This window comes from Neopelma chrysocephalum, unplaced genomic scaffold, assembly GCF_003984885.1.
Source record: "Neopelma chrysocephalum unplaced genomic scaffold, ASM398488v2 Primary Assembly neopelma1_365, whole genome shotgun sequence".
Taxonomy (NCBI): Eukaryota; Metazoa; Chordata; class Aves; order Passeriformes; family Pipridae; genus Neopelma; species Neopelma chrysocephalum.
The window spans coordinates 1,068,309-1,093,672 of record NW_020898029.1 but is presented as its reverse complement, the minus strand read 5'-3'; the positions used below and the strand labels follow the sequence as shown (position 1 = coordinate 1,093,672).

The 25,364-nt window shown below is 45.3% G+C and overlaps 1 protein-coding gene across 2 annotated transcripts in view; it reads left to right on the top strand.

Annotated features, from left to right (window-relative positions):
- The window catches only part of LOC113978883 (ceramide synthase 4-like), a 42,126-nt gene extending 18,093 nt beyond the window's left edge, over nt 1–24,033 (top strand). For both annotated transcript variants that reach the window (XM_027706181.1, XM_027706182.1), the window contains exons 3-12: nt 2,278–2,451; nt 9,735–9,852; nt 11,919–12,037; nt 14,031–14,088; nt 15,946–15,996; nt 16,683–16,775; nt 17,420–17,548; nt 17,813–17,919; nt 18,331–18,487; nt 22,044–24,033. In XM_027706181.1, the coding sequence (XP_027561982.1) occupies nt 2,278–2,451; nt 9,735–9,852; nt 11,919–12,037; nt 14,031–14,088; nt 15,946–15,996; nt 16,683–16,775; nt 17,420–17,548; nt 17,813–17,919; nt 18,331–18,487; nt 22,044–22,232 (1,195 nt within the window). In that variant the 3' untranslated portion in view covers nt 22,233–24,033. The remainder of the gene's footprint in view (nt 1–2,277; nt 2,452–9,734; nt 9,853–11,918; nt 12,038–14,030; nt 14,089–15,945; nt 15,997–16,682; nt 16,776–17,419; nt 17,549–17,812; nt 17,920–18,330; nt 18,488–22,043) is intronic.
- Nucleotides 24,034–25,364: the final 1,331 nt, after the last annotated feature.

Below are 25,364 nucleotides of genomic sequence, written 5' to 3'. Positions count from 1 at the left end.
GAGATGTTTTCTGAAGAGCTGAGGCAGGGAGTCTCTCTGGAGTTCTACGAGGTATTCCTGATGCTTTTCCTGAGCAGAGCTGAGATTTTTAACAGCTAAGGAAGTTTACCAACACTTTTGAGGTCGGTGTTTTTCATGCCTGTAAAGTTCTTTGTAATTCAGACACCTGGCTTAGATTGTTTGGCTTTTCTGAGCTGGTATCCAGTACCTGCCTGAAGTGCACAAGCTGTTTTGGTACGGTGTCACCACACTTCTCTATGACAGGGTGTTGAATTCAGTGTAGGCTAGGCCCATACTCGTACAGTTTGCTTCTACACAGACACTTTCTGCTCTAAATATGTAGTTTTATGTAGAAACCTGCATTCGCACAGTCTACAGGAGGTTCAAGGTCATCCTGAAAACATGAAGCCTTACTGCTGCTTCTTTTGATTGCAGTTCTTCAGTCTATGAGGCTCTGGATTTTTAGATGTTTTTATGTTGTGGAGTTTGGAATGAAAAGCTGAAATCAGGCAGTGCACAGAGGAGGAGAAGAATGCATTTTTCATAAGATGGTTTTCCTCTTTCTTCAGGGAAAAATGGAAAGTTTTTCCTGCTTTCTGTATATGATATATGTTTTTCTCTAAGTGATCAGGAAGTTTGCATCCACTTGCTATCAATTACACATATATTTGTAATCAACTTTGTCACGATGCTGAATTGGCTGTGCATGCACCAGGAGAAATGAGCCAAATTTGGAGAACTAGGGTGCTGTTCTGCCCTGTTGCAGTCAGATCAAAAGACACATTGTGATGAATAGTGAAGTCCAAATCAAGAAAAGATGTTATGATTCCTTCCAGTACCTGAAGGGAACCTATAAGAAAGATGGAGAGAGACTTTTTACAAGGGCCTGTAATGGCAGGACCAGAGGGAATGGCTTCAAACTGAAGGAGAATAGATTTAGGTTGGATATTAGGAAGAAATTCTTCCCCACACAGGTGGTGAGGCCCTGGCACAGGTTGCCCAGAGGAACCATGGCTGCCCCATCCCTGGAAGTGTCCAAGGCCAGGTTGGATGGGGCTTGGAGCAACCTGGGCTAGTGGGAGGTGTCCCTGCCCATGGCAGGGGTGGAACGAGATGGGCTTTAAGGTCCCTTCCAACCCAAACCATTCCAGGACTCTGTGGTTATAATTCAGACAGTATCCCTCAGACTCTGCAAAATGCTGGAATAAGGCAGATCTTAGTTTAACTAATGGAGAAACTGCATCTGAGTTAAGGATATCTTCAGAATCAAATGACTGATTCGTTTTAGATTTGTTGGGCAGTCCCTCTTGCAGAAAATGGGCCAGGTTTTGGCACTTTGCTCGGAGAGAAGCTTTATGATACCTGGGTCAGACACTTAAATTGTGTGCTTTTTCCCTTGGTTTCCTAAGGTGGCACTTCCCATGTGCCATTCCAGTGATCTCAGTGGGCACCTCATGCCCATTTCCTCCTTCTGTGCCAGCACAGTCTGTTTCACTTTTTGAGATGTTTGTTTTTACCAGCTAAGAGGAGCTGCCTGTATTGGAGGGTGGTGCAGCTCATGTTTGTGTATGAGGGAGTTATCTAGCAACAGTATTTGCGTGTTGAACGCTTCATCACACCCATTCTGCTGTCCTTTATGCTGCTAAATTCGCTGATCATGTATGTAAATCCCATCTTCAGGCATGGTCTTTAAAATTACATTAAGAACCCAGCTTATCAACTCGCACAAAAATTCTTATCTGGAAATACTTTCTTTAATAATTCAAAGCAAAAGACGGATTTTTTTTTTTAATAAAGTGAAATCTCAGAATAATATTAATTAAAAAACATACATACGCACGCGTGCCTATGGTGGAATTACAATGTGTAAATAGAAACAAATAAACACAAAAGATCAAAACCTAAAAAATAAGGACATATAAATTGAAAAGGAGAGCTGCCTGCCAGCCCTGGAGCAGACTTGCTTCATCCTCACGATCCCAAGCTGCAGAGGAACCTGAGAAGCTTGAAACTAATGTTCTGTTGGATTCTGAGGCACTTATCTACATTTCAGCTCTTTTTTTGGCTCTGTGCCAGGAGCCGGCATTCACCAAGCACCCGATAAGGATCTGTGAGCAGGTTATCAGTTCCTTGGGCAGTGCTGCTGTCCCACAGCTCCTCTGCTTGGGCAGCCAGATGCAACCTCAGCGAGGGTGTAATCCCTCCTTGTGCTTGTGCTGACAGGTTTTGCTGTGTGCGAGGCTGCCCTTATTTTATTCTGGTCTCTCTCCCTTCCAGGATGGCTTGCTCTCTGTATGAGTGGCTGTGGCAGCATGAGTTCTGGCTGCCCCCAGGAATCACCTGGGAGGACATGCAAGAGTCTGAAGACATTCATTACCCTCAGCCTCGTGATCTCCTGCTCAGCATCCCTTTTGCTTTGATCTTGGTTGTCGTTCGATGTGCCTTTGAAAGGTAAGGTTCTCAGTACTATTAGGGGTTTCTTAGGGGACATGGTAGCAGTTTGGGTCCAAAAGCTGGCTTTATTGTCTGTGCCAGTGCGTGACTGAAGAGATCCACAGAAATTCCAGGTCACAAAGTCTGCTCAGGTGCATTTTTCAGCTCCTTCTTTTCAGCCCTGTGTACTGGCTAAAGAAATGTGTTGAGTATAGAGCACAAACCCTACCCTTAAGGTCTAATTACAAGCAATGTGACTTCCTACACTTAAAACAGGTCAGCCTAGATGAGGTTTATGCATATGTTTTTGAAGGCAGACAAAAAACATGTGTGTGTTGCACAGGCCTTGCTGTTGCTGGGTCGAGTGCAGCAGAAATCACATCTAGACTACATCGTACAGTTAAGTCTCCTTTATCTTGGGTAATGATGATCTGGGGTATCACACCTGGCAGACAGGCAGATAGGATGTATCAGATTGGGCTGAGCCCTCTGCCCTCAGCACCAGCCCTGCGTAGCCACAGGGATGTCTGTGTGGAGTGACATCTGCAATGCCACTGCTCTCCACTGCCATGCAGAGACATTTGTTGCTGCTTCCTCTGGCTTGACCCTTTAGTGCTGGGCTGCCAGGATTTCTTATCCTTATCTCCCTCTGCTACCAGACCTGCTTTTGGGGCTGCTTTTTGCAAAATCCATGGTATCTTCCAGGGTCGGCACAAGAAGTTACTCTGACTCGAGGATCTTCCTGGCCAGAGCTGTTTGAGTGATTTACACATTACACTTCAGGGCAGAAAATTTGGAGGTTATGACATAGGTATAGCAAGAAATCCTGAAGGGATCGTTTAGTTTCATAAAGGTCCTGAGCTGGTGCCATTGCTTTATGCAGCTTGGTCAGTAGTTAACGTGGTCTGTGACACAGCATGATTTGCTGGTGGATAACTGAGATTTACTACGGTGTTAACCATTGTCAAGACTGCAGAGCAAGTCTGCTTTTGTGATTTTGAATATACTTTGAAGTGGTTTTCAGTTTATTCAAAAACTACTATTGTTAGCTGCTCTCTGAAGAGGTAATCTTTTGAAATAGTTTAGTCAAAATCTACAGTGGTTTTAAGTTTAGAAAGAGGTGGAAAACAACTTTTTTGAAAAGTGGCTGCATAAGAAAATGGAAATAGACCTTTCTGTGGGCTAGAAAGGTGTTTATTCTGCAGATTCTCTGTGACACAAGGGCAGCTTGGAAAAGTTTATAGAAGTTGAAGTGATTCAGAGCTGTCCTGTGAGAATGTTTTTATGTAAAAATACTGGCTGTAATCTGGAGTGTTTTATTAAAACCAAATGTGTGAATAATTCTTTAAGTAATCATTTCAGGATGACACAAAATTGGAATCCAAATCTCTTCTTTGTAAACAGTGCGTTCCATAAATTCCATGGATTTTGTCCTGCACTCTCCTGGGGACTTAGGCATCTTGGTTACCTCTGCTGATGTGGGAACCAAGGTGCTCTAGGTAACCATTGAAGGAGGAGTGACTCATTTTTTCCTTGCTGATGTGTAAGATGCGGCTGGATCCCGTACCCCAGGAGGCACAGTCAGGCAGTGACACGGTTGTGTCTGCACAGTGGAGCTGGAGATTGGGCCCATGTCCTGCATTAAGTGGCCAATCCATGGCTCATCAGTACAAGACAGGGCCAGGAAGAAGGAGGAGGAGGAGCCGAACTCTTCCCCGTGGTGGCTCATGACAGGACACGAGGCAACAGGCAGGAACGGAAACACAGGATGATGCTCCACATGAACACACAAAAACTTTTTTACTGTGGTTGAACATTGGAACAGGTTCCCTGGAGGGGAAATGGAGTCTCCATCTGTGGAGATACACGACACCCAGATGGACACAGCCCTCCTCAGCCTGCTGGAGCTGGCCCTGCTCGAGCAGCAGAGTTGGGCTGGGTGATCTCCAGAGGCCCCTTTCAGCCTCAATCCTGTGATCCTGTGACTCTGTCCCTTTATTTGCCTTCCTCCTGCCACACCACTCCCGGTCAGTCCAGGTATCTTTTCCATCTGCTGTGAGATGCCGATGGCCAGGTGTAAAGATTTTTTCCTTTCTCAGCCAAGTGCTGCCTCAGCTGGGAGTGTTTCCACAGGCCTGGTCCTACTCATTAATTTTAAAGCTGTTTTGATTCACAAATTTCATTAAATAAAAGCTTCATGTCACACCCTCAGAAAAAGATAATATCACAAGCCCATTTTACAGGTCCAGGGAACCTATAATCATAGCACTGTTTTACCTATGCAAATTACAAGCCAGTGTTCTGAGCTGTATTCTTGTTTGTCCTAACTCTGCAGTCATTTATTTCGACATGACTTGTTCTCATTCTCAGTCGTTACTATTTCATGTCCAGTTCATCTTGGAGAAGAAAGCTGCTTCTGGGAAGGCAAGGTGTGAATCCAGCCCTCGGTTGCTCCGTTACCTTACCTGTACAGTGGCACCGGCCCTGTTTAAAATAATTTACACCCACTCTGAGAATTGCAGAAGGAAAGGATGTGTGTGTTATTTCTCATTCTCTCTGCAGATAGCCTTGACTGTGTATTGTTGTACTTCTGCTCTGGGGTTCAAAATAAGTGGATGTAACTAGTGGGCAAGTTTGGATTTGGTGGCTGTAGCTTGGCCTCTGGCAATTTATTCTACCCTCAGCTATTACTTGCAGCAGTACATTGGGTACCAGCTGTTTCTAGATAGCTCCTAGTGGTGCCTGCTTTGGGATTTTGGAAATGTTGTAATGTGTTTATGTCACTTAACTGTCAGAACTCCAGGCAAATACTAAGAGGCAGGAGAAGTCCAGAGGGTTTTCTGCAATCCCTCATCAGTCACTGTGCTGGGACCAATGGTTTCATCCTCTTTGTTTGGGCATTAAACCTGGGAAAGAACCTGTTTCCTCCAGCATGGATCTTCCTCTTCCTGGCACTGGCTGGCTTTTCCTCCCCTTGGAACTGTCTGGTTGAACTGGGGAAAACTGAGACAGCAACATCCTGCCAAGAGGCAGCTTTGCTGTGGGTTAGGTGGGAAGAGGACCTGCGGGGGCCAGGTGTGGCCCGGGAGAGCTGAGGAGGTGGTGGGTGCAGCCCTGGCGGGAGGAGAAACAGCTCACAGGTTGTGAAGCAACTCCTCTCCGATCCAGTTTGCGCGGAGGGAAGTGGGAGAAGGTGGATTCAGTGCTGGAAAGCAGAAAGCTCGTTACAGCTGCGGTGCTGGGCTGTGCCACAGTACTGAGGCAGGTGGTGATGTCCTGAGAAAAGAGAGAACCTAGAACTTGGGAGCCTTCCCTATTCCATTGATGTTTCCAGACTGTGCTTGTGAGTAGGAGATATGTGCTGCACCAGTAACTTGGAGCTTGATTTTAAGCACCTGTATAGCTTAGCAAAACTTTTCCCTGGACATACACCTGCAAGGAGGGATGTCAGCTTCTCTTCTAGCTCTGTAATGTTCAAGACCCTTTTCTATAAAAACCAAATTCTTGAAGTGCTATGATTCTGAATGGTTAGGAAAATGTGGAAACTGAACTGCTTTGAGGGATAGTAAAGCAGTTGAAAAACAGAATTTACACACGATTTGGGATTTGTCTGATTTTGAACTTGACTGGGGACTTTTGGATATTGGGCAACTGAAAGCCAGTGTCAGTGAATTTGAATCCACATAGTTCTCAAATTTCACTAGAAGGGGATTTTAGTCAGAAATATTAGGTCTCTTCTTAGGAAGGTGGTGATGTTATGTGGGCCATGTGTTATACATTTAAAGAAAGAGACACTTGATCTGCCAGGAACAGATACTTTGAACCAGAAGGAGAAAGCACACCATTTTCAAGTATTTTATGTAGAAATTTCTCTCTCTGAAATTCATTTTGCCCAGAGACTTTTGTTGTTGGTCAGTAATCTGGAGGGATCTGAAAACAGCTTCCTGGTAGGTCTTACAGGCAGGGCTTGGTGCAAAGATGAGGGGACACATTGTAGGATTTAATTGAAAACTGACCTGTCTCAGTTTGGACAGTAGCACTGTAGGGACTTGGATCTTGTATCCAACAGAACAGTCAGTTTAACTGATTGAAGCATTCTCATGTAAGCAAGAGAAGGAAGAGAGTACTCCAGGAGCACAGGGATAGTCCCCTGCCAAAGGAAAACAGGAGGCTGAAAGAAACTGTGCAGTTTAAAGAATAGAAGTTCTGGTTGCTGCTGTCAGTGGTTCTGCATTTCGTAATACTAGAAGGTATTTGCAGAGTGGCACCTTATAAATAAATTAAAAAAAAAAAAACCACACAAAAACAAACACCCCAAACCTCTCCAAAGTTACATTATTCCTTGTATCGCATGCTAACTCTGAAAGCCTGCTTTTGCAAGGTGGGGGAGTAGCAGTTTGTGCCCCTTTGTGATAAATCCATTTAGTTTCAACTTCAGCAGGTTTTGCACAGGACAGTTTGGTCTGTGATTACTGAATAAAACGACTTGGTGAGAACTTTGCCATGTAAAGCGTGGAGTGAGAGCTGCTCACTGATGGAGAAGTTGGCTGGTGATGAGAATCATGCCACTGGCTGCATCTGGCTCTGGAGAGGGATGCAGTTTAGTCCTCAGGCTTTCTCCTTCTGTCTGATAAACTGCCATGATGAGACCATCCCTGCCACTGAGATGATGTATCTGTGATGTTGAAATCAGTACAAGCATCATCCTCTTAGGGTTGTGCTTGGAACAAGACTTAACTGAAAACTGGGTCAGAGCATACAGCCAACATGTGCAGACGTCCCTTAGGAAGAATTTCAGGCCTTGATTTCCCAATGATGTTCTTAAAAGTAGGATTGGTCCCATAATTCATGGTCCAACTCAAAACCTCAACAACAAAGTAATTGTAATTTTGGTTACACCCTGTCTTTATCAGCTGCAACTGGCTTGTTTCTATAGGTGAGATTTTACACCACGACCATAAGAAACCAGCAGGAAATAGAGAGAAGTCAGGGATTAAACAAAATCAGGAAATTGGTCAGGATACTTTAGGTAGTTTTTCAGTAAAACAAACTTGTTGTCAGGCTGTCTTTACACCTGACAGAAAGGTTCTCTTTGCTTTAATGTGTCTGGAAATTTTCAGACCTTTCAGTTCCCAATGTGGCCTGATAAGGAGCTGCAATAAGGAATAAGCTGGAATATTTTCAAGAACAGAACTTGATTTCATCTTCCTCTTCAGAGGCACTTATATCAAATGCCTGACCTCTGAAACAGAAAGATCAGGCCCACTTCAAGGAACTGCTTAATACAAGAACCATGACATAGTGCAGGGTTTAAGGTGAATGTTTTCCCAATTTCAGCATAGTTGTGGATATCATTGAAATACTGTGTCATTGTTCTTAGCACAGGACCTGCTGGTCCAGCATCGCTGGTATTAAACCAGTCACTTGATACTAAACAAATCATAAGATGCAATTCAAACATTTCTTGAGAGCAGTCAGAACTAAAACCCCAGAATTCCCAGCAATGACAATTCCTCTGCCATCCAGCAGCAGTGCCAGGGTGCTGCTAAATTTTACTGAAACTACTCAATGCTTACACATAGTTTTTGTGATAACTATCTATGTGTCTTGTTGCCAGCAAGCATTGCCCTGGCCCTTCTCTCGTGCTGGAAACATATCATTTTCATTGGTCTTTGAATGTTCCTGTAGCCAGTGATGCCAAAAGAATTTCCCAGAGATGAAGACAAAGAACAGGTGAATGGTTGTCTGTTCTAAAGAAAGCTGGAAATGAGCTGTTACACAAGTTGAGCAAAATGTGGAACCATTTAACAGCATTCCTTAGGTAGGGGGTCTGTTTATAAAATTATTTTTAATGCCTGTTAATTAAACTGAGAAGTGAGTTCTTGAAAAGAAAACTTCCAAAAGACCTTTCAGAAGGATGCTGGACCTGGAGCAGTCCCTAAGCACATGTGTCTGTGGAGTATGAGCTGTATGGCTAGCAGAGATCACAGCCATAAGTACATCCCATACTGTTTTTAAGTGGAACACCTTTAAGCACCTCCATAGTGAGGTGGCTTCCGCAGCTTTCTTTATGCAAAGTAAAGAAAGAATAAAAAAGAAATCGTGTTCCATGTGCAAGTCATTAGGGATAACTGAGCAGAGGACTTGCCTGGGCAGCAGGAGGGACCAGGCAGAGCTGGTGTGGGCTCAGCCCTCGCTGCCTCTGCACGGGGCTCGTCAGCTTGAACCACCTTCAGCACCAGTTTGCAGTCAATAACCCAGTAACCCTTCAGGGAAGCAGTTACACCTTGAGCAAAAAACCTGAACTCCAAAATACGGAGATAAGGCTTTTCAGAGGTTTTGCACATTTAGCAACAGAGCTGAGAAGTGATCCTGGGCAGCCTGTCTGCTCTTCCTTCCGAGGAGACCAACTGCATGCCAGTGGCAGTGTGTAAAAGGGAGCAATTAAGAAGAACAGCTAATTCTCCAGAAATTCAAGTAAAACGGAGTTAATTTGGGTATTTTTTTTTTTAAATGTTGTTTGCCAGCTTTCTTGTTTGTACAGTGTCCATGCAGGACCTCACTTCACACCTTTGATGACGCTATTTCCTGCTGCTGAGGCAGACGAGTGTTGGTAGAGTTGAATTATTGAGCAGAGCAATTCTGTGAGCAGCTTTGTTACCCCGGGTAACCTTTTTCTGTTTGTGCAGATTTTTTCTTTGCATTGCTTCTCCATGGAAGGCTGAAGATGCACAGCTAGTACAAACATCCATGCCATGTGAATAGCTTTCTAGTTGCCATCTCCTTATTTTGCAGCTGTGTTTGACTTACCTTAGGGAACGTGGAGGTAAGTTACTCCAGTAGAGACCAAGTGGCCTCTTGTTACAGCAGGACATTTCTTCTGCATTGATTCTACACCTCTGATACTACATCCTGAGCCAAGCCCTTAGTTCAGGTGGATGCCATGTATGTTCTAGACCAAGCAGGGAACAACATTTAGGCCTTATCATCACTGTGGTTCTCCTCATCAGCTGCAGGAGAGCCAGAGACCCGTGGTAGGGGATTCAGGACTTGACAAAGCAGGATACAGCATTTGCTGACCTTGTGTAATTTTGGATGTTACAGTACAGAACTCAGAGCACTAGGATAAAAGTCCTGCTGTTTCTGCTGTAAGTTTGCCTTTTTACCTGCTTGACATGATACCCATGTTTAGATCCACATGTGGAAGGCAGCCCCTATGTGCTGCCTCACGTTTGAACAGCGCTGCAGTATCAGAAATCACTGTTCTATTTTTGGCTGAACCTTTATCTTTTCTCTTGCAGAGCCATAGCCCTGCCCCTCAGTACCAAACTGGGCGTGAGAGACAAGCAGAGACCAAAAGCTCAGCCCAACCCCATGCTGGAAACATTCTATAGTACGCGCTGCAAGAACCCTGAAGAGGTGAGTCCCTTCTTCCTGTGCTTTCCTGTAGATTTGGTGTCTTTAGCCAAACAAAATCTCCCATTTGGAATCCTGGAGTTTGGTAATGCCATTCATATTTGGAAGCTCAATGAAGCAGCAGGAATGACTGTAGCACTGGCTGGCTGAGAGCAGCTGGGGTCCTTCTGCAGTGCCAGCAGTTCTCAGCTCTGTTTCTGAACACCTGGGAGGAAACTGTTCTCCCAAAGGAGATAATGACAACTCCAGTTCCCTCTCGTGTTTACCTTATACACAGCACAAACTGTAACGCAGGGGGCTCTGCCTGAATATCAGTGACCTTTCTTGCTTGCTCTGAGGGGTGACCGGGCGTCAGGACAGGTTGCCCAGAAGAGGTTGTGCAGTTTATATCCTTGGGAAAACTCAAAGCTGTCTGGACATGGTCCTGGGAACCTGGTTCTATTTGAGCAGGGCCCATTGGACCAGGTGGCCTCCATGATCCCTTCCAACCCCAGCCATTCTGTGATGGCTTCTTTTCAGGTATTAGAAAATCCTATAAAAAATTAGTCGTATCAGCTGCCTGGAGCTGACTCCCACATTGTTAGTCCTTGCAGCCCAGCAGGTGTGTGTGGCTTGATGTCCTAGTCCTGGGCTGGGTCATTCTGTTGCTGTGCAGTCCGTGAGTTTGAGATTGGCCTTTTCAGGAAGCCAAAGTCTTGGTCATCATCACAGAGATTGTGAGGAGCATCAGAAGCCTACAAACATAACTAGTGGGTAGTTTTCCCCTGAGGGCTAAGAGGAGTGGTCTTGAAGAAGTTGGCAAGATAATCCAGAGTTAAAATGCCAGCTGCTGAGGGAAAAAACCACTGGCAGGATTGTGAATTTTTGGGCAATATTAGGATTTAATCTTGTCAGTGAAGTCCCCTGTGGTAGGGAAAGGCCTGGCTTTGCCAGCAGGTTTTTCCCACAGCTCTCCCTGCACCCACATTGCACTGAAGCTATACTTTTATCCCAGAAAATCTGTGACACTGGAACATATCCTCACCACGAGACTCTGACAGCACTGAGAAGTGGAGCAGGGCTAGTGCTGCTCCCTGGCAGCTGCTCTCTGCTCACCAGGTACTCCTCAGCCAGCCTGCTGGCTCCCTCCCTCTCCCATGAACTCTCAAACACTTGCTTAGAGGCAGATTTTACTTGTGAGATTTTGCAGTTCTCGCCTACCTTTCCTTGGGAGGAATTCCACATGGTGGAGTAGCTGGAGAATATAAATTAGGACCTCCATTTGTCTCCACCACCAGAACACAAGTCACTAAGTAAGAGTCAAAAGCAGAACATCTGAAAATTTGCAATGAGCATATTTTTGTCCAACATGCTCACGCTGTATAAGTCACTCTCACATGATACCATTGATGTAAAGGCATTCCATGAAAAACCATTGCTTTACTTAAAAAATAAGGTTATCCATGATGACACTTCCAAGTAGGAATATAAAACATGACAAACTTTTTTCACGTCACATGCCAAACTCTTCAGAGCCCTAGGACAAGAAGGAAGGTAATTGCAGGATTTCTGTGGGTAATTTATTGAAAAATTATCCCGAACAGGTTTACCACAACAGGAGAATATCCGGTAGGAAAACGGCATTGCTTCTGCTCGTGGCATCCGTGCATCAGAATCCTGAGAGGCATAGCAAGATTCGATGCAGAACTTTAAAATATTATCTAAGCTGCAGTGAATCTTTCTTGGAGTGACAAATTTAAGGGACTTGGTCCTTGAAGGCAAGGTGAGGAAGCCATTTGACAACAAACTCACGTGAGGAGACGAGATCAGTTTGAAAGTCAAAACTGGGGCAGTTCACATAAAAAAATGAGAAGTTTCAACATTTAGCATTAATAACCAATTGCTTAGAGGGGAACAGAAGGGTTTTCTACTGTCTGAGGTTTTTACACTAGGAACAGACAGCTTTCAAAAAGATGCCTTAGCCTGAACAGATTTGGGCTCGCTGGGAGCCCTCAACTGGGCTCTGTGGTGGATCAGATGAGATATTGCCCCATCTGACCTTTGAACCTGGATCTGAACCTGTTTTCCAGGGTGAGCTGATCCGTTTGTCCAAGCAATGTGACCTGCCAGTGAGGAAGGTGGAGAGGTGGTTCCGGCGCCGGAGGAACATGGACCGGCCCAGCCTGTCGAAGAAGTTCTGCGAGGCCTGGTGAGCAGGAGCACAAGCCATGAGCAGCAGGTTTTCACCAGAGCTGAGCTCTGACAGTTCAGACAGCTCACTGCTTCCCATCCTGCCCTCCATCCCTGTGCAGAGATCCCAGCTCTCTGCTGCCCTCCATCCCTGAGCTGAGAGCATCCTGTGTCTTCCCTGACCCACTTGGCTCTTCTGCAGCTCTCTGCTGCTTCTTTGTTCCTGAAACATTTCTTGCTTTTCCTCATTATTTTCAGTCCCAAGTCTCCTTTTACTGCTGTCTCACCTTTATTCCTTATCAGGCCCCTGTTTCTGACTTTGTCAGACTGGCATTTTGCTCTGAAACACAATTGTACCTGAAAAACTCTCTTGTGTTGGCATCTGCTGCTGCCTCAGTACCTACAAAAAATTCAGCCTTTCTTTTGCCTTTTCCATGGCTTCCCTTTGCCTCTCTGCAAGCTGATTCCTTCTGCTGCATCTTTTCTGCAACTATTTTGCACACTGTTGCTTTCAAAACCCACTGGCAGTGGGCTGGATTGGATTCTGCTGTCACTTGACTTCAGCATCCTGAAAGTCACAAACCAACACCCTTCCCCAGGGGCAGGAAAAGGGGCCTGGGTGAAAGCTTGTGTTTTGCAAAGAGCAAAAGTTGCCTTGAAAACAGCTGTGTGGAAACCCACAGCTTGTTGTGCGGAGGCACAAAATAAATCTCCCATCAGCCAGATCTGTGAATGTCAGTCCTGGCTCAGCTTTCCACAGAAAAGGAGAATTCTTCTCAGCTTGGTTGGAATGCCTGACTTATGAGTGGCTGCTCTGCTATTTGTGTAAGGAAGTGGGTTCTCCCAGGAAAGCCATAAAGATGAAATAAGTCAGTAAATACCTGGAGTCCTATTCATCTATCTAGAAGTGTGTATCCACAGGGATACAACTTTGAGCTCATCACCTCGTGCTCCGTTTAGCACTCCACCTCTAATTCAAAACCCCTGCCTAAAAAACCTAATTGAAATAAAGAAAAAGGATGTGTATTATTTATTTATAATATTCCAGGTAGTTCCAGTTAGAAATATTTACAGAAACTGCGGGTAAGGAGTAGTAAAGCAAGGATGCTTATTCTGCCTCCATCCAGATGAAATCTCAGCTCTCTCTGCACTGGATAACTTGTAGTAAATAGCAACAGTAAATAGTAAACAGTAAATCCTTTTCTGCCTCAACTCACTGAGGCTGGTGTCCTCCCACCTGCCCTCTGTCACCATGTGCAGTCTGTAAATAGAATGTGCCTCTGATGTGACACAGGAGCTTTGTAGAGATTATTTTTGTATTGGAGCTCCTGGGGGTTTCATTGACAGGTGGAGTCACTCTCTCAAAATGCAATTACGTCTGAATTGTTGTGGAGATTTTTGGAAATTACAGGACTGGTTTACACAGTTTTATTCCTTTGAATATTTCCTGTGTTTAGTTTATTAATAACTTGTTTATTCTGTTGGGGTGAAATTCCTGTCATTCCTTATTGCATGTGTGTACATTCAGAGTGACCTGCCTCTGTCCACTGCACTTGGCAAACAGTTCACATGTAATTCTGTGTGGGTTTAATGGTGGAAAATCTTTTCCAGCTCCTGACCGAGGCCAAACATGGCAGTAATTAGTTCCTTTACATGATAATGAATTTAGCATGCCTGATCTCCAAAGGCCTAGGAGAGAGATTGGCATTGTTTGACTTTTACAAATGCATCTGCCAGTGCTGGGAAGCTTTGGGATTATTCTCTGAGTGATTTCAGTCAGCGAGATTCTTGTATCTTCTGACATCTCTAAAGTAAGGAAGGTAATTGTGAAGTCTGTGGAACGTGCTGGTAACATGCAAAGAGCTGCTCCTGTTCTGGGCAAACCCTTAATACATTAATGTGTGTCTTTGTCTTAACAGTGTCATTCTTTGAAAGAGTGTGAGGATGCACAGACTTGCAGCTCAGGGGTTAATGAATGGGGTTCTAACACACTTTGTTTTGTTTGTTTGTAGCTGGAGGTTTACATTTTACATCATTTCTTTTTTCACCGGACTTGCTGTCCTGTATGATGTGAGTACACAAGCACCCCACCTGCTGTTCTACCCAGCCAGTGCCTGCAAGAATGGCAGAGTTTGTTGTCAAACATGCATTTTCAGACCTTCTTCCAGAGGTTTTCCACCCAGGTCAGTGTCTATCCCCCGCATAGCACACTTAGGAGACCACAGGTATACTGGACCGTGCTTATTTTAGGAACTCCAGCTCAGAACCAAGATGTTTCTTCTTCTTCTTCTGGCAAAACAGAAGAAAATTGGGATTGTGTAAAAGTACAGTTCTGTGGGGTGGGAGATGGAACACTTCATGGAAGCTGCAGAGCCAGTTTATGTGTTGTATTCAGTACCTGTTTAAGGTAAAAAACTCAGGCTTCCTTGGGACCATGGACTGTAATTTAGTAATTTTATTTGTTAATTTTCTTTTCCTTACCCGAAGGATTGGTTCAAGTTCATGGCTCTGCCTTTTCTCTGATTTGATAAATGATGAGTTCTCCTGATGCAAATAGAACTGCCTCACTAGGCAGAAGAGGTAACAGAAGCCACGGGTGTGCTCTAATCCCTGAGTTGTAGGCTCTGAGCTGGGACTGGGGGCACTGGCCATCCTCTGCCCGTATTTTAAAGGTGCCCTTGACTCTTTTGCCGAATCTGGTTCCCTAGGTGAGCTTTCCAGAGTCTTCTGGTACTGTCTGAGGGGTTAAGTGATGGAAAACGTGAGGTCCCAAGACAGCAGGCACAAACTGTCCTTGTAACCTCGTTATTGTAACAAGTGAAGGACTTTTGAATTTACATGGACAGGATTTAAGGTACTCTGGGCATATGAGGATTATAGAATGAGCTGGCAGAGGAATGAGGGTATCTGAATTCCAGAAGGCTGTTTTTTGAGGCCAGGTATTGAAGTCTGGTATGAGTGGCCTGCTTGACATTGTACAAGAGCCCTGTGGCAACAAGGGGCAAAATCACGTTCTTCTGCATGTCATCTGATCTTTCTGTGGATGAAATACAATTTTCACTTTTTGTGAAACTCTTGTCTTTGTTCAATACACATCTTCCAATTTTCTCAGAAAAAGGAGAAATCTATCCTACAGACAGCACCTCTAGATCCTGTAGCAAATAGGATGTTATTCTGTTACCTAAATTGTGCCAAAATGACTACATTAAAAAGAAGGACAAAGAACTAACATGACAGAGCATATATGCATGTGAGATTTCATGACTTTCACGTGTTTACTTTGTAACCTGGGCAGCGTTTTGACATGCATTTGTTTTTGTGAAGCATCCTTCTTTATTTGGAAAAAAGCAAATGTTTCAATTCTATATTAGTAGCTTTAGACTGACACCAAAAACCTCTGCCCATGAGTCAGTGAAAGGAAAGTTCTCTTCCATAGGCCACCAGAAAACTGCTGTAGAGGAATGATGAAACTCAGAGATCTGGGGTTCTTTTCTAGCTTAGGGAACACAGTATGCCATAGTTGTTGCATGGTTTTTATTTTGTCCTCTCTGGCTCTGTATCACATATCTCTCCTAGTTCTGTACATGTAAGAATCTTTTAAAATACTCAAAACATCACCACCACCACCTCAAACTTGTAGAAGCCTGCCACAAGCTGGTAGAAGTCTTCCCTGAGCTATTTGATTTGAAACTGGGCTAAACAGCACGTGAGATTTCAGCACAATAACCCAAATTTGGAAATGTTACAAGCAGCTGCAAGTCCTTGTAGTGGAAATCTCTTGACAACTGAATTCTAGACAGTGTGACCAGCTCTGCCTGTAATAAAACACAACAAAGTCTGTGGTAGTAACAAACTAAAGGAGTTAGACAGTTGATAAGTAAAGAATTTCTCTGGTATTCTCACATTCACATTGCATTTTCATTGCAGAAACCTTGGCTTTGGGACCATAGGGAGTGCTGGACAGGGTATCCACAACAGGTGAGTCACACGAGGGAAAATTGCTGCTATAAATCTTGTATTGTGTTTCAGTATCTTTTGAAAATCAGATTATATTAGTGACAAAAAGAGGACACCGAATTAAATTCAAACTTGGGAGCCCTAAGAATTCAAACCCACATCGAGGGGAGAACATCTTTGTACCTGGTGTCATCCGAACACAAGAGAGGATGAGTCGGCAGAGCAGATGATGCTCTCTTACAGTTTGACAATGTATATATTGATTTTTTTGACAACAGCACTGCAAGAAGCTGTCTGGTGAGTTGGGAAGTGTTACATCTCTTGCCAGCCCAGACCAAAACACCCTCTGGGTGTTCTGCAAAGTGCCAGCTAGGCTGAAAGTAGTTTTTAAAGCTCTGTGCTGGCTGCTCAGGAATCTGAACAGTGCTGAAAAAATCCTAAAAGTGTTCAGGATCTGCCTGGTGGTTCCTCAAATGTTCAGCATCGTGTGGTGAAGTGAAATTTCCCCTCCTATTTGATTTCACATTGGCACAGATGACGTTTAGTAAATGACCATGTGGTTCAGTTGAAGTATTTCCCCCTGTAGCTGCAAGAACCAGCTTTGTTGGTTTGGTTGTCTGAATCTTTTGCCTCAAAAGGAGTTTTCATTTCCAGTCCTTACACTAATGTATCTGATGGATACTTCCTTGTCTCTCCCTCTCTCACAGCCTCTCCAGCCCTCCCTGTTCTGGTACTACATGCTGGAGCTCTCCTTCTACTGGTCGCTGGTCTTCACCCTGCCCTTCGATGTGAAGAGGAAGGTGAGGGGCAGTCTCAGGGGAGAGTCAAGAACAAACAGGACACAACCTGAATGCTCAGGACAGTGATCTCCAAGAGCATCTATACACTATGTGTGTAGTGCTAGTCTGAGGTTTTGTGTGACTCTGTCCTTGCTCATTGACGGGAATTTCCATTCCCAGTCACTGTCTTCCTGCTCATCTGGGAAGTGGAGAACACAAACCCTGACCTAGAAAGGTGCAAGCTACTGCAGAGTTCTCAATCCAAACTTAAAATCCAAATGTAAAAATTTGGCTTCTGTGACTCCTCTAGGCTGCACTGATCATAGAGACAGGAAAAAGAGGTGGTTCTCTGCCAGTTAAGCTGCATGTGTTCCAGGTGCCAGTGCCCCAACAGACTGCAGGACACAGCATCAGACCATTGCTGGTGGAGGGAGAGAATGTTCTGTGTTGCAGTATCCTCAGTTTACACCATAAACTCTTCGTTCCTGGGTCTCTTGGTTGCCTACATTTCTAGAATGTGTTTGGTAAAAGAATTACATGGGTAAGACCTTGTAGTGGAAGGTTTCTTAGTCAAGAGGTATCATTGCTCCCTGTAGGAGGCATGCTTGGACCAGGGCAGGAGGTGCATTATGAACTTTATTCTCTGCTGTTCCCTTTCTCACCAGGATTTCAAGGAGCAGATAATCCATCATGCTGCAACCATCTTCCTGATCAGCTTCTCATACTGTGGCAATTACATCCGCATCGGGACGCTGGTGCTGGTGATTCATGATGCCTCGGATTGCTTCCTAGAGGTGAGCTCCACAACCTCCCTGCCAGGCAAAGCCCAGTTAGCAGTGGTGCTCTCCAGCCTGAGGGTGTTCCTCCATCTAGCACAATGTGGGCCAAGCACTGTGATGTTCCACAGATCCCTCATGCTGATCTGCTGGCCCAGCCGAGGGTGCCCTGCGGAGAGCTGGGTAGGGCCATGGTTACCTGCATGCAGGTTGTGCTGTACCTGTGTCATTAACCTCCTGGAGCGTGTGCAGATGCTGTTTTATCGTTCTTTCTCCTTCCAGCCAACTAAGATATTCAATTACATGAAGTGGAAAAAAACTTGTGACAGCCTCTTCATGATCTTCTCCGCTGTTTTCCTGATCAGCCGCCTGGTCGTTTACCCTTACACGTGAGTCTGCTGCAGTCAGGGGACGTGGAAAAGCTGCCTTCTGAGAGACAGGAGAATGAGCTGGGTGCTGCAGCCTTTGCTTCTCGATCCTCAGCATGTGTCCCTGCCGTTTGCACAGGCTGAAGTGCCACGTGGCTGTTGCACCTGCCTTGGGGTAAACAAGGGTGCTCTGCCTTGGAGTTTATAGAGTGGTCTTGAAGCCCTGAAGGGTCTTGCAGAAGAGAAGACCTGGGCCTGTGGCTCTACCCTGCGTATTTTGGGTGGGGAACTGAGAGTTGGTTCACATGTGTTATAGACAAAGATGGAAGTGGCTGATCCGAAACTTCCTCTATGATCAGAACTTTCTGGGGCTTAATTATGTCCCTACTAACAACATGTTTTCCCTCCACTGCAATTCCCTCTCTTTTGCAGAGTGCTGTATAACACCTACTATTACTCCATGGAGATATTCCAACCCTTCTTTGGATACTACTTCGTGAACACTCTCCTGATAATTCTGCAGCTGCTCCATGTCTTCTGGTCCTGCCTAATTATTCACATGGTCTACAAGTTCATCCTCCAGGGCACGGTATGCATCAGTCTGTAGTACCCTTTCCATCACATGGGGAGAGAGGGTCCACCTAGACTGCTTGGGAGCACCGGGGTCCATCTGGGATGGATTCCTTCTTGCCCTAGTGAAATTATACGTGTACATTTCAAACAGTGAAGTGAAAGGAAACTCAGTATTATTAGGGAAAGTTGACCCCAGAAATTTTTATGAGTCACTACAACATTGGGTCCACTTCTGATGCTTGTATTCAATGAAAACGTGGATTGGACTCCCAGAGATATTTCCGTGAACAAAGCCAGTGACATCTGAGTAAAGATCCCAACACTTGGTGCAGAGTGATTTGCATTTGTAACAAAACTAAGAAATGAAGGCAAGGGAAGTTGTCGTGATTGGTGAGGCCAGTAGAAAAGTTCTTCCCTTACTGTACAGGATTTTTGATTACAGTGTTACTGAGACCACAGAATCACAGAGTGGCTGGGGTTGGAAGGTACCTCTGGAAGCCTTGTCTGTATTTTCTGACTCAAGCAAGGTCACCTAGAGCAGGTTGCCCAGGACAGTGTCCAGATGGCTTTTGAGTACCTGCAAGGATGGAGACTCCATAACCTCTCTGGTCACCCTGTGCCAGTGCTCCAACACCCTCTCAGTAAAAAAGTGTTTCCTGATGTTCAGGGGGAGCCTCCTGTGTTTCGGTTTGTGCCCATTGCCTCTTGTCCTGTCTCCGGGCACTACTGAGAAGAGCCTGGCTCCATCTTCACCCCTCCCCTTCAGGTACTGATCTACATTGACAAAATCCCCCTGAGCCTTCCTTTCTGCAGGCTGAGCAGTCCCAGGTCTCCCAGCCTTTCCTCAGGGGAGATGCCCCAGTCTCTCCATCGTCTCTGCAGTCCCTCCCTGGACTCTCTCCCGTGTGTCCAATGTCTCTCGTAGTGGGGAGCCCACACCTGGACACAGCACACGGGCTGTGGCCTCCCCAGTGCTGAGGGGAGGATCCCATCTCTGACCTAATAGGCCAGGAAGGGCAGGGGCACAGCAATGGCTCGGGTTCAAGTCAGCATATGCTGGAACCTCCAGGTGTTTCTTAGGGAAGCTGATCAGCACCCATCGTGTTCTGGTGTCTCAGGTTGTTCCTCCCCAGGTGCAGGACTTCACTCTTGCCCTTGCTGAACTTCACAGGGCTCCTGTCAGCCCATTTCTCCAGCCTTCCAGGTCCCTTGGAATGGCAGCACCATTCTCTGGTGTATCAGCTGCTCCTCCCAGTTCTGTGTCTCCAGCAAACCTGTTGAGAGTACGCTTTGCCCCATCATGCAGATCATTAAAATGCATCTTATATGGATTATGTTACAGTGCTGAAGATGTCTACAGAGTAGGTATTTCTCTCTAATCCAGCTGCCTGGGCTCTTCTTGCAGCAGCAGAGGGAAACAGGCATGCTCAAAGCATGGTCCATTCCATCCTGCACCTGGCAGTGCTGTTCATTGGGCGCAGAGCGACCAGACATGAATATCTGAGCTGCAGCTGTATAAACTGAAGTGAAATGCATCCCACATCCCACTCTTTCTGGCCTGTAGTATTTGCTGTGAGACCAAACTGCTGCTCAGCATGAAATTCTTCCCAAAATCAAAGCCATGACCTAATGACATTAGATTGACCACGTGCCAAGGACGCAGTCCAGGGGTAACCGGTCAGTGCCTCGTGGGAACTGACCTCAGAGCCCAGGATGACTTGTTTTATTAGTACCCAGCTGAGGAATTCTGCCTTATGGGAGCTGAGAACAAGCATTAAAGGCTCTTCTTCGTGCATATTGTCCCCATTTTCTTTATCTGCTTTCCCTTTATCTGCTACCTTAAGTAGCACAGAGCAAATTACTTGCAAATCGGGAAACAGAAACTTCACAGGGCAGAAAATGAAGATGCAACTCAAGATGGCCTTTTATTGTTTTCCTGATTCTAATGTGGGCTGAATTACCATTGTTGTGTAAAATGATGAGGCAATAAATAGCCTTATTAGAAAGGAATGAACCGTCAGGGAGGAAAATATTGAAGCATATCCAGGATTTTTCCTGGTTTATCTGAAAACCAATCTGCCAGATTTGATGTAAAAATATATTTGAGAACTTTCCGTATTGAGCAGTGAACAGCAAAAATAAATCCTCCTAAACAGGTCTGTCTCAGTGATAATATTTAGTAGCCTAAAGCAGTATCAGCAAGAATACAGGACATTCTCCCCTTTTTTAGAGGCATGAAACTCTTGATCCAGTCAGAAGTTCACGTTCTTCTCATGAGCCTTTCTGGTCTCCAGTTTTCCTCTCTGGCTGCAGGATTACTATCACCACCTTCTCACATGATGTTCCCCAATCCCCGGTAATTAGAACTCAGCTTAGATCCTGAAGTACAAGTTTCACTCCCTCACAAAGGGAGCAGCTGTACAGTTCCTTTGGGAATCTTGCCAAGTTTAAGGTCTCAACCACATTCTCTGGCCATGAATTGATAAACTTAGAAATATTGACTATTATTTGTCCTTATGCTGCAGATCCGGACTCCTGCATATTTCCTGAACTGTCAGTTCCTGAGGGACCTGAGGCACAGGTTGTTCACAGCAGGTAGCATCTCCTTGGAGGCAGTTTGAATTCACTGCCAGTTTAGATTCTTACAAATCCTGTCTGCATCTGGGTGTAGTGATCTCCGGAGAGAGCATCAGACTAAATAGACTTCTCAGTGTGATCTGATAGATCCCAAAAAGAACAGACAGAATAAATGGAGACTAAATGTCTGTGCAGCACCAGACATGCCCTGGAGCAGTTTCCAAAGCTCAGGTCACAGAAGGAGTTTGCAGCTTTCCCTCTTTCCAACAAGGAATGTGACACCATGAATTTGTCCCCAGTTTTGGCATCTTGTATGGCAGAGTAGAAACAGCCTGAGAAGGCAGCAAGTGCTGGGCTGCTTTTTCTAAACTGTCATTTTATCACATGGTTTCTTTTTTGTCTTCCTTATCAGGCAATTAATTAAATACTTATAAAAGTGGATTACAGGTCTCTCAGTCAATACCAAGAGGAAAAACCTGACCATAAAACTGGATGTAGTCAGTGTAGAGTGGCTCTTTGTTGAGCCTTTGGTTCGTCTGAAAGCACATGCTTCCAGCCTGTCCCAAGCAGTGTTCCCAGCCTGCAGCCACCCAGGACAAGTGTGGGCAGAAGGTAGCTCCTTGTCCCTTTTGGAAAATGTAGAAGAGCTTGATTGAACTGCCTCCCCCATCCTTTCCCCACGTGCTGATGGCCAGAGCAGCAATGTGGATCTCGTCAGGCTTACACTGTTGTCCTCAGTCCTGGGCATCTGTGGTTTGGTGCTGCTTTTCAGTGTAATTCCTAAAGTTTACCAGGAGCACAGGCAGGATTCCACTGAGACTGAAATCAAAGACGGGGAGAATCTGTGCCCAAGGGTGATGTGAGAGCTGAGGGGCAGAACAGGACTGTGCTGGGGCCGAGTGGCTGAGGCAGAGCTGTGTCTTCATCCTGTGGCTCAGCCAGCACTGCTGCTTGGGCTGTGTTTGTCCTGCTTCTCACTTAACCTGTCTTTGTAGATGGAAAAGGACATGAGGAGTGACACAGAAGAAAGTGACAAGGATGAAGAAAGAGATAAAATCAGGGAAAAGAAGAACGGGACCACGTATTTCAGCAACGTGACGAGCAATGGTCACATCCAGAGGAACGGGTCTGAGCCCCTGAGCAGCAGAGCCCACCTCGCCAACGGCCACGTCAAGGAGAGATAGCTGCTGTCCACACAGGTCTGACCTTCAGTGAACACAGGCCACCATCTGTAGAAACAGTTTTGCTCACTGTGTAGACAAAATGGAGTGCAATTGCAGTATCATAGAGCTGAATTTCTGCTTCCCCTAAACAGAAGTGTTTATAGTCAGTGATACTTGAAGGGAGTTTTTGGTCTTCCTTCTGTAAAAGCTTACTGTAGGTTGTAGCCTTGGAACAGATAGAAAGGGATCAAAGTGGTTTGACTTGTGTTAGACTGTACCATAGTTGTTGTCAAATGTTTTAATCTTGAAAAATACTTTAAAAATAAAAAGGTGGATAAACTCTGGCAATGCCAAGTTTTACCCACCTAATGTTGTTTGATAGGAATCTGTTTAGCCTGGATCAGCCTCTGGAGGCCCTGGCCCACCGCCAGTAATGATTATGCCTAACAAGTGTGAGACTCCATATCTTAACACTGGGACACTTCTCTTGAAAAGACAGGTGCCCTGTGGCAGTTAGAAAATTAAAACTGAGCATAGTGAAATGAAAGCTTTGGAAAGACGTAGGAAAAAACACGTTCTTCTCAAAGGAAGTGCTCTGTGTGCCAGTGACCAGTTCTGTAATGGTATGGATCTCAGTCCCTGTTTGGGATCAGTATTATTGCCTCAGAGCTGGGAACTCCAGAGCCCGGGCCGGAGGAGTACCCACCCAAATCATAGCTGGAAGAGCTGGAAAATCCAGGCAGCTGTTTCATAACTGTCAGGTAATCTAATCCTTGAAACTTTTCTCAGAAGGAAACAGTCAGGAGAAGGGAGGTGACAAGGAACTGTATAATCTAGAAGACAACACTGATGAAAATGCTCATGTTTTCATCCAGTGTGACTGGCACAGTGGGAAATGTTTACAGAGTCAGCTTGTGGCAAGAAGGGAGTACATTTCCCCTGTCCTCAGAGCAAAAAGGATCCAGAGAAAATCTGCTGAACCTTATGGAATAATGCTTTAACATAGCCTTCTAACTCTAGGGCCGTTGCCTAGGTGTATGAGGAACAGCAAGTGTAAAGCAGTGATCCATGAAGTCATGATGCAGTGCTGATTCAGTTTGTTTAGATGCCATATCTTGTATCCTGTGTAGTCTTAGATTTTGGATTCTGCAATCCCTTAAAATATTTAAATTAGTATTACATGAATTTCTGGTTTATGGGTCAATTAATATATGAAACCAAAGTATTAACAGATTCACTGTAATGAGTGCAGGGACTTAGACTGCCAAGGCCATGCAGACACTTCCCTCCATGTGCCCAATGTTCACTGGGGGGGGGATAGGACATAGACCAAGGAGATGCCTTATTTGAGGAGGTGGTGCACATGTTTAAATTAAAAGGCAAGTGACAGCATGGAAAGACAAGAGGGTTTTCATCAATCCACTCAGGCCACCTGAGATGTGACTGAGAAAGATTTGATCTGAGCTTGTGTGTGCTCATCTTCGGTTTCAGTCAAAACTCATTTGGATGATTGGATTTCTAAACTGGAATTGGATCATTTCAGAGGGGAAAAAGTGGTTCCAGTACGGGTAATTCCAGGGCAGTAACATGGTATGAGAGCAGAGCATCTGCTCTTGCATTGTCATTTAAATCCATATTTGCTGAAGATAGTTTGTCTCTGAAACCTTGAGCTAACTGGAAGTTGGAAGCACACGTTCTGTATGCTGTGAACTGAGTGTAGGATCTTGCCCCTCTCTGCAGGTGGTGTGCTCAGGAGGGATGGTTATATATCATTTTGTACTACTGAATGTAAACATTCTTTATAAATAACTTTTAAAAGGTTTGATTGTCTGTGTTCTTTTCTACTCCTTTAACTACCAGGAGGTTGCCTGGCTGGCTGCACCTTACAGGTGGACACGTGATGAGGGAGACACGTGTGGGTGCCATTGCCAAGGGGAGGATGTTGCACACCCAGGACACACAGGCACACTGAGCTGTGCCAGCAGAGAACTGCAGCTGCCTGGTTTGTCTCCTGTGTGGTAATGCTGTGTTTGGCCCTGGAACAAGGGACAGTTTGGGGCACCCTTAGACTAGACCTGGGGGCAGGCCCCGTTCCTTGGTACTGCCAGTCAGTGGCAAGTCAAAGATGGCAACACTGGGGAGGTGCTTTGGCCTTGCAAAGATAGGAGGAGAGTAGTTTATTCTTCTTATTTGTAAGGTTTTAGATGGCTAGGGAAAACCCCCGTTGTAAAATCATACCACCTCTCCTCCAAGGAGCAGAGTGGTTCCCAGAGTCTGCACAACGCGCAGTGGAGCCACTTATGTTGATGCCTGATGGATTTGATCTGATTTGCTGTGCCCCTGGAGATTGAGATAAGGTCATTAGGAGGCAAATCTGGTTCTTGTGAAAGGATACATCAAGGATATAGGAGAGCTGTTGGAAATGTGTAAGAGCTACTGAGTGCTGTCTTCAGCTGAGGAACTGAGCATGACAGTGATGAGTCATCGGGGTACATCAGCTGCTGAATTTGTTTTCTTGCCATCAACTTGCTAAGGCTGAAAGAAGCTCTGTGTGCGTTCAGCTTCCTCCTCACACTGTTCCACCTTCTCTCTTTACATCTGCTCCAGGGCTGAGAAGCTTCTGAGTGGCGCAATAATGTTTATGAATTTAGTGTATCCATTTCCTCACTGGGGGCATCACAGGCCCCCACACAGAGCAGCTGCTATAGAAAACCTGCAGAGAAGTCTGTCACTTGTCTGCTGAGAAGCCCAGCAGAGCAGATCACAGAATCACGGCATCATTTAGGTTGAAAAAGGCCTCTGAGATGGAGTCCAACCTTTGACCTTGTCAACCAGACCAGAGCACTGAGTGCCATGTTCAGTTGTTTCTTGAACACCTCCAGGAATGGGGACTCCACCACCTCCCTGGGCAGCCTATTCCAATGTTTAACAATGCTTTCCATGAAAAACTTCTTCCTAATGTCCAACCTGAACCTCCCCTGGCACAGCTTGAGGCCGTTCCCTTTGGTCCTGTCACTTAGGAGAAGAGACCGACCCCCACCTTGCTACGACCTCCTGTCAGGGAGTTGTAGAGAGCAATAAGGTCACTCCTGAGCCTCCTTTGCTCCAGGCTAAACAACCCTGCTCTCTCAGCTGCTCCTTGTAGGCCTTACT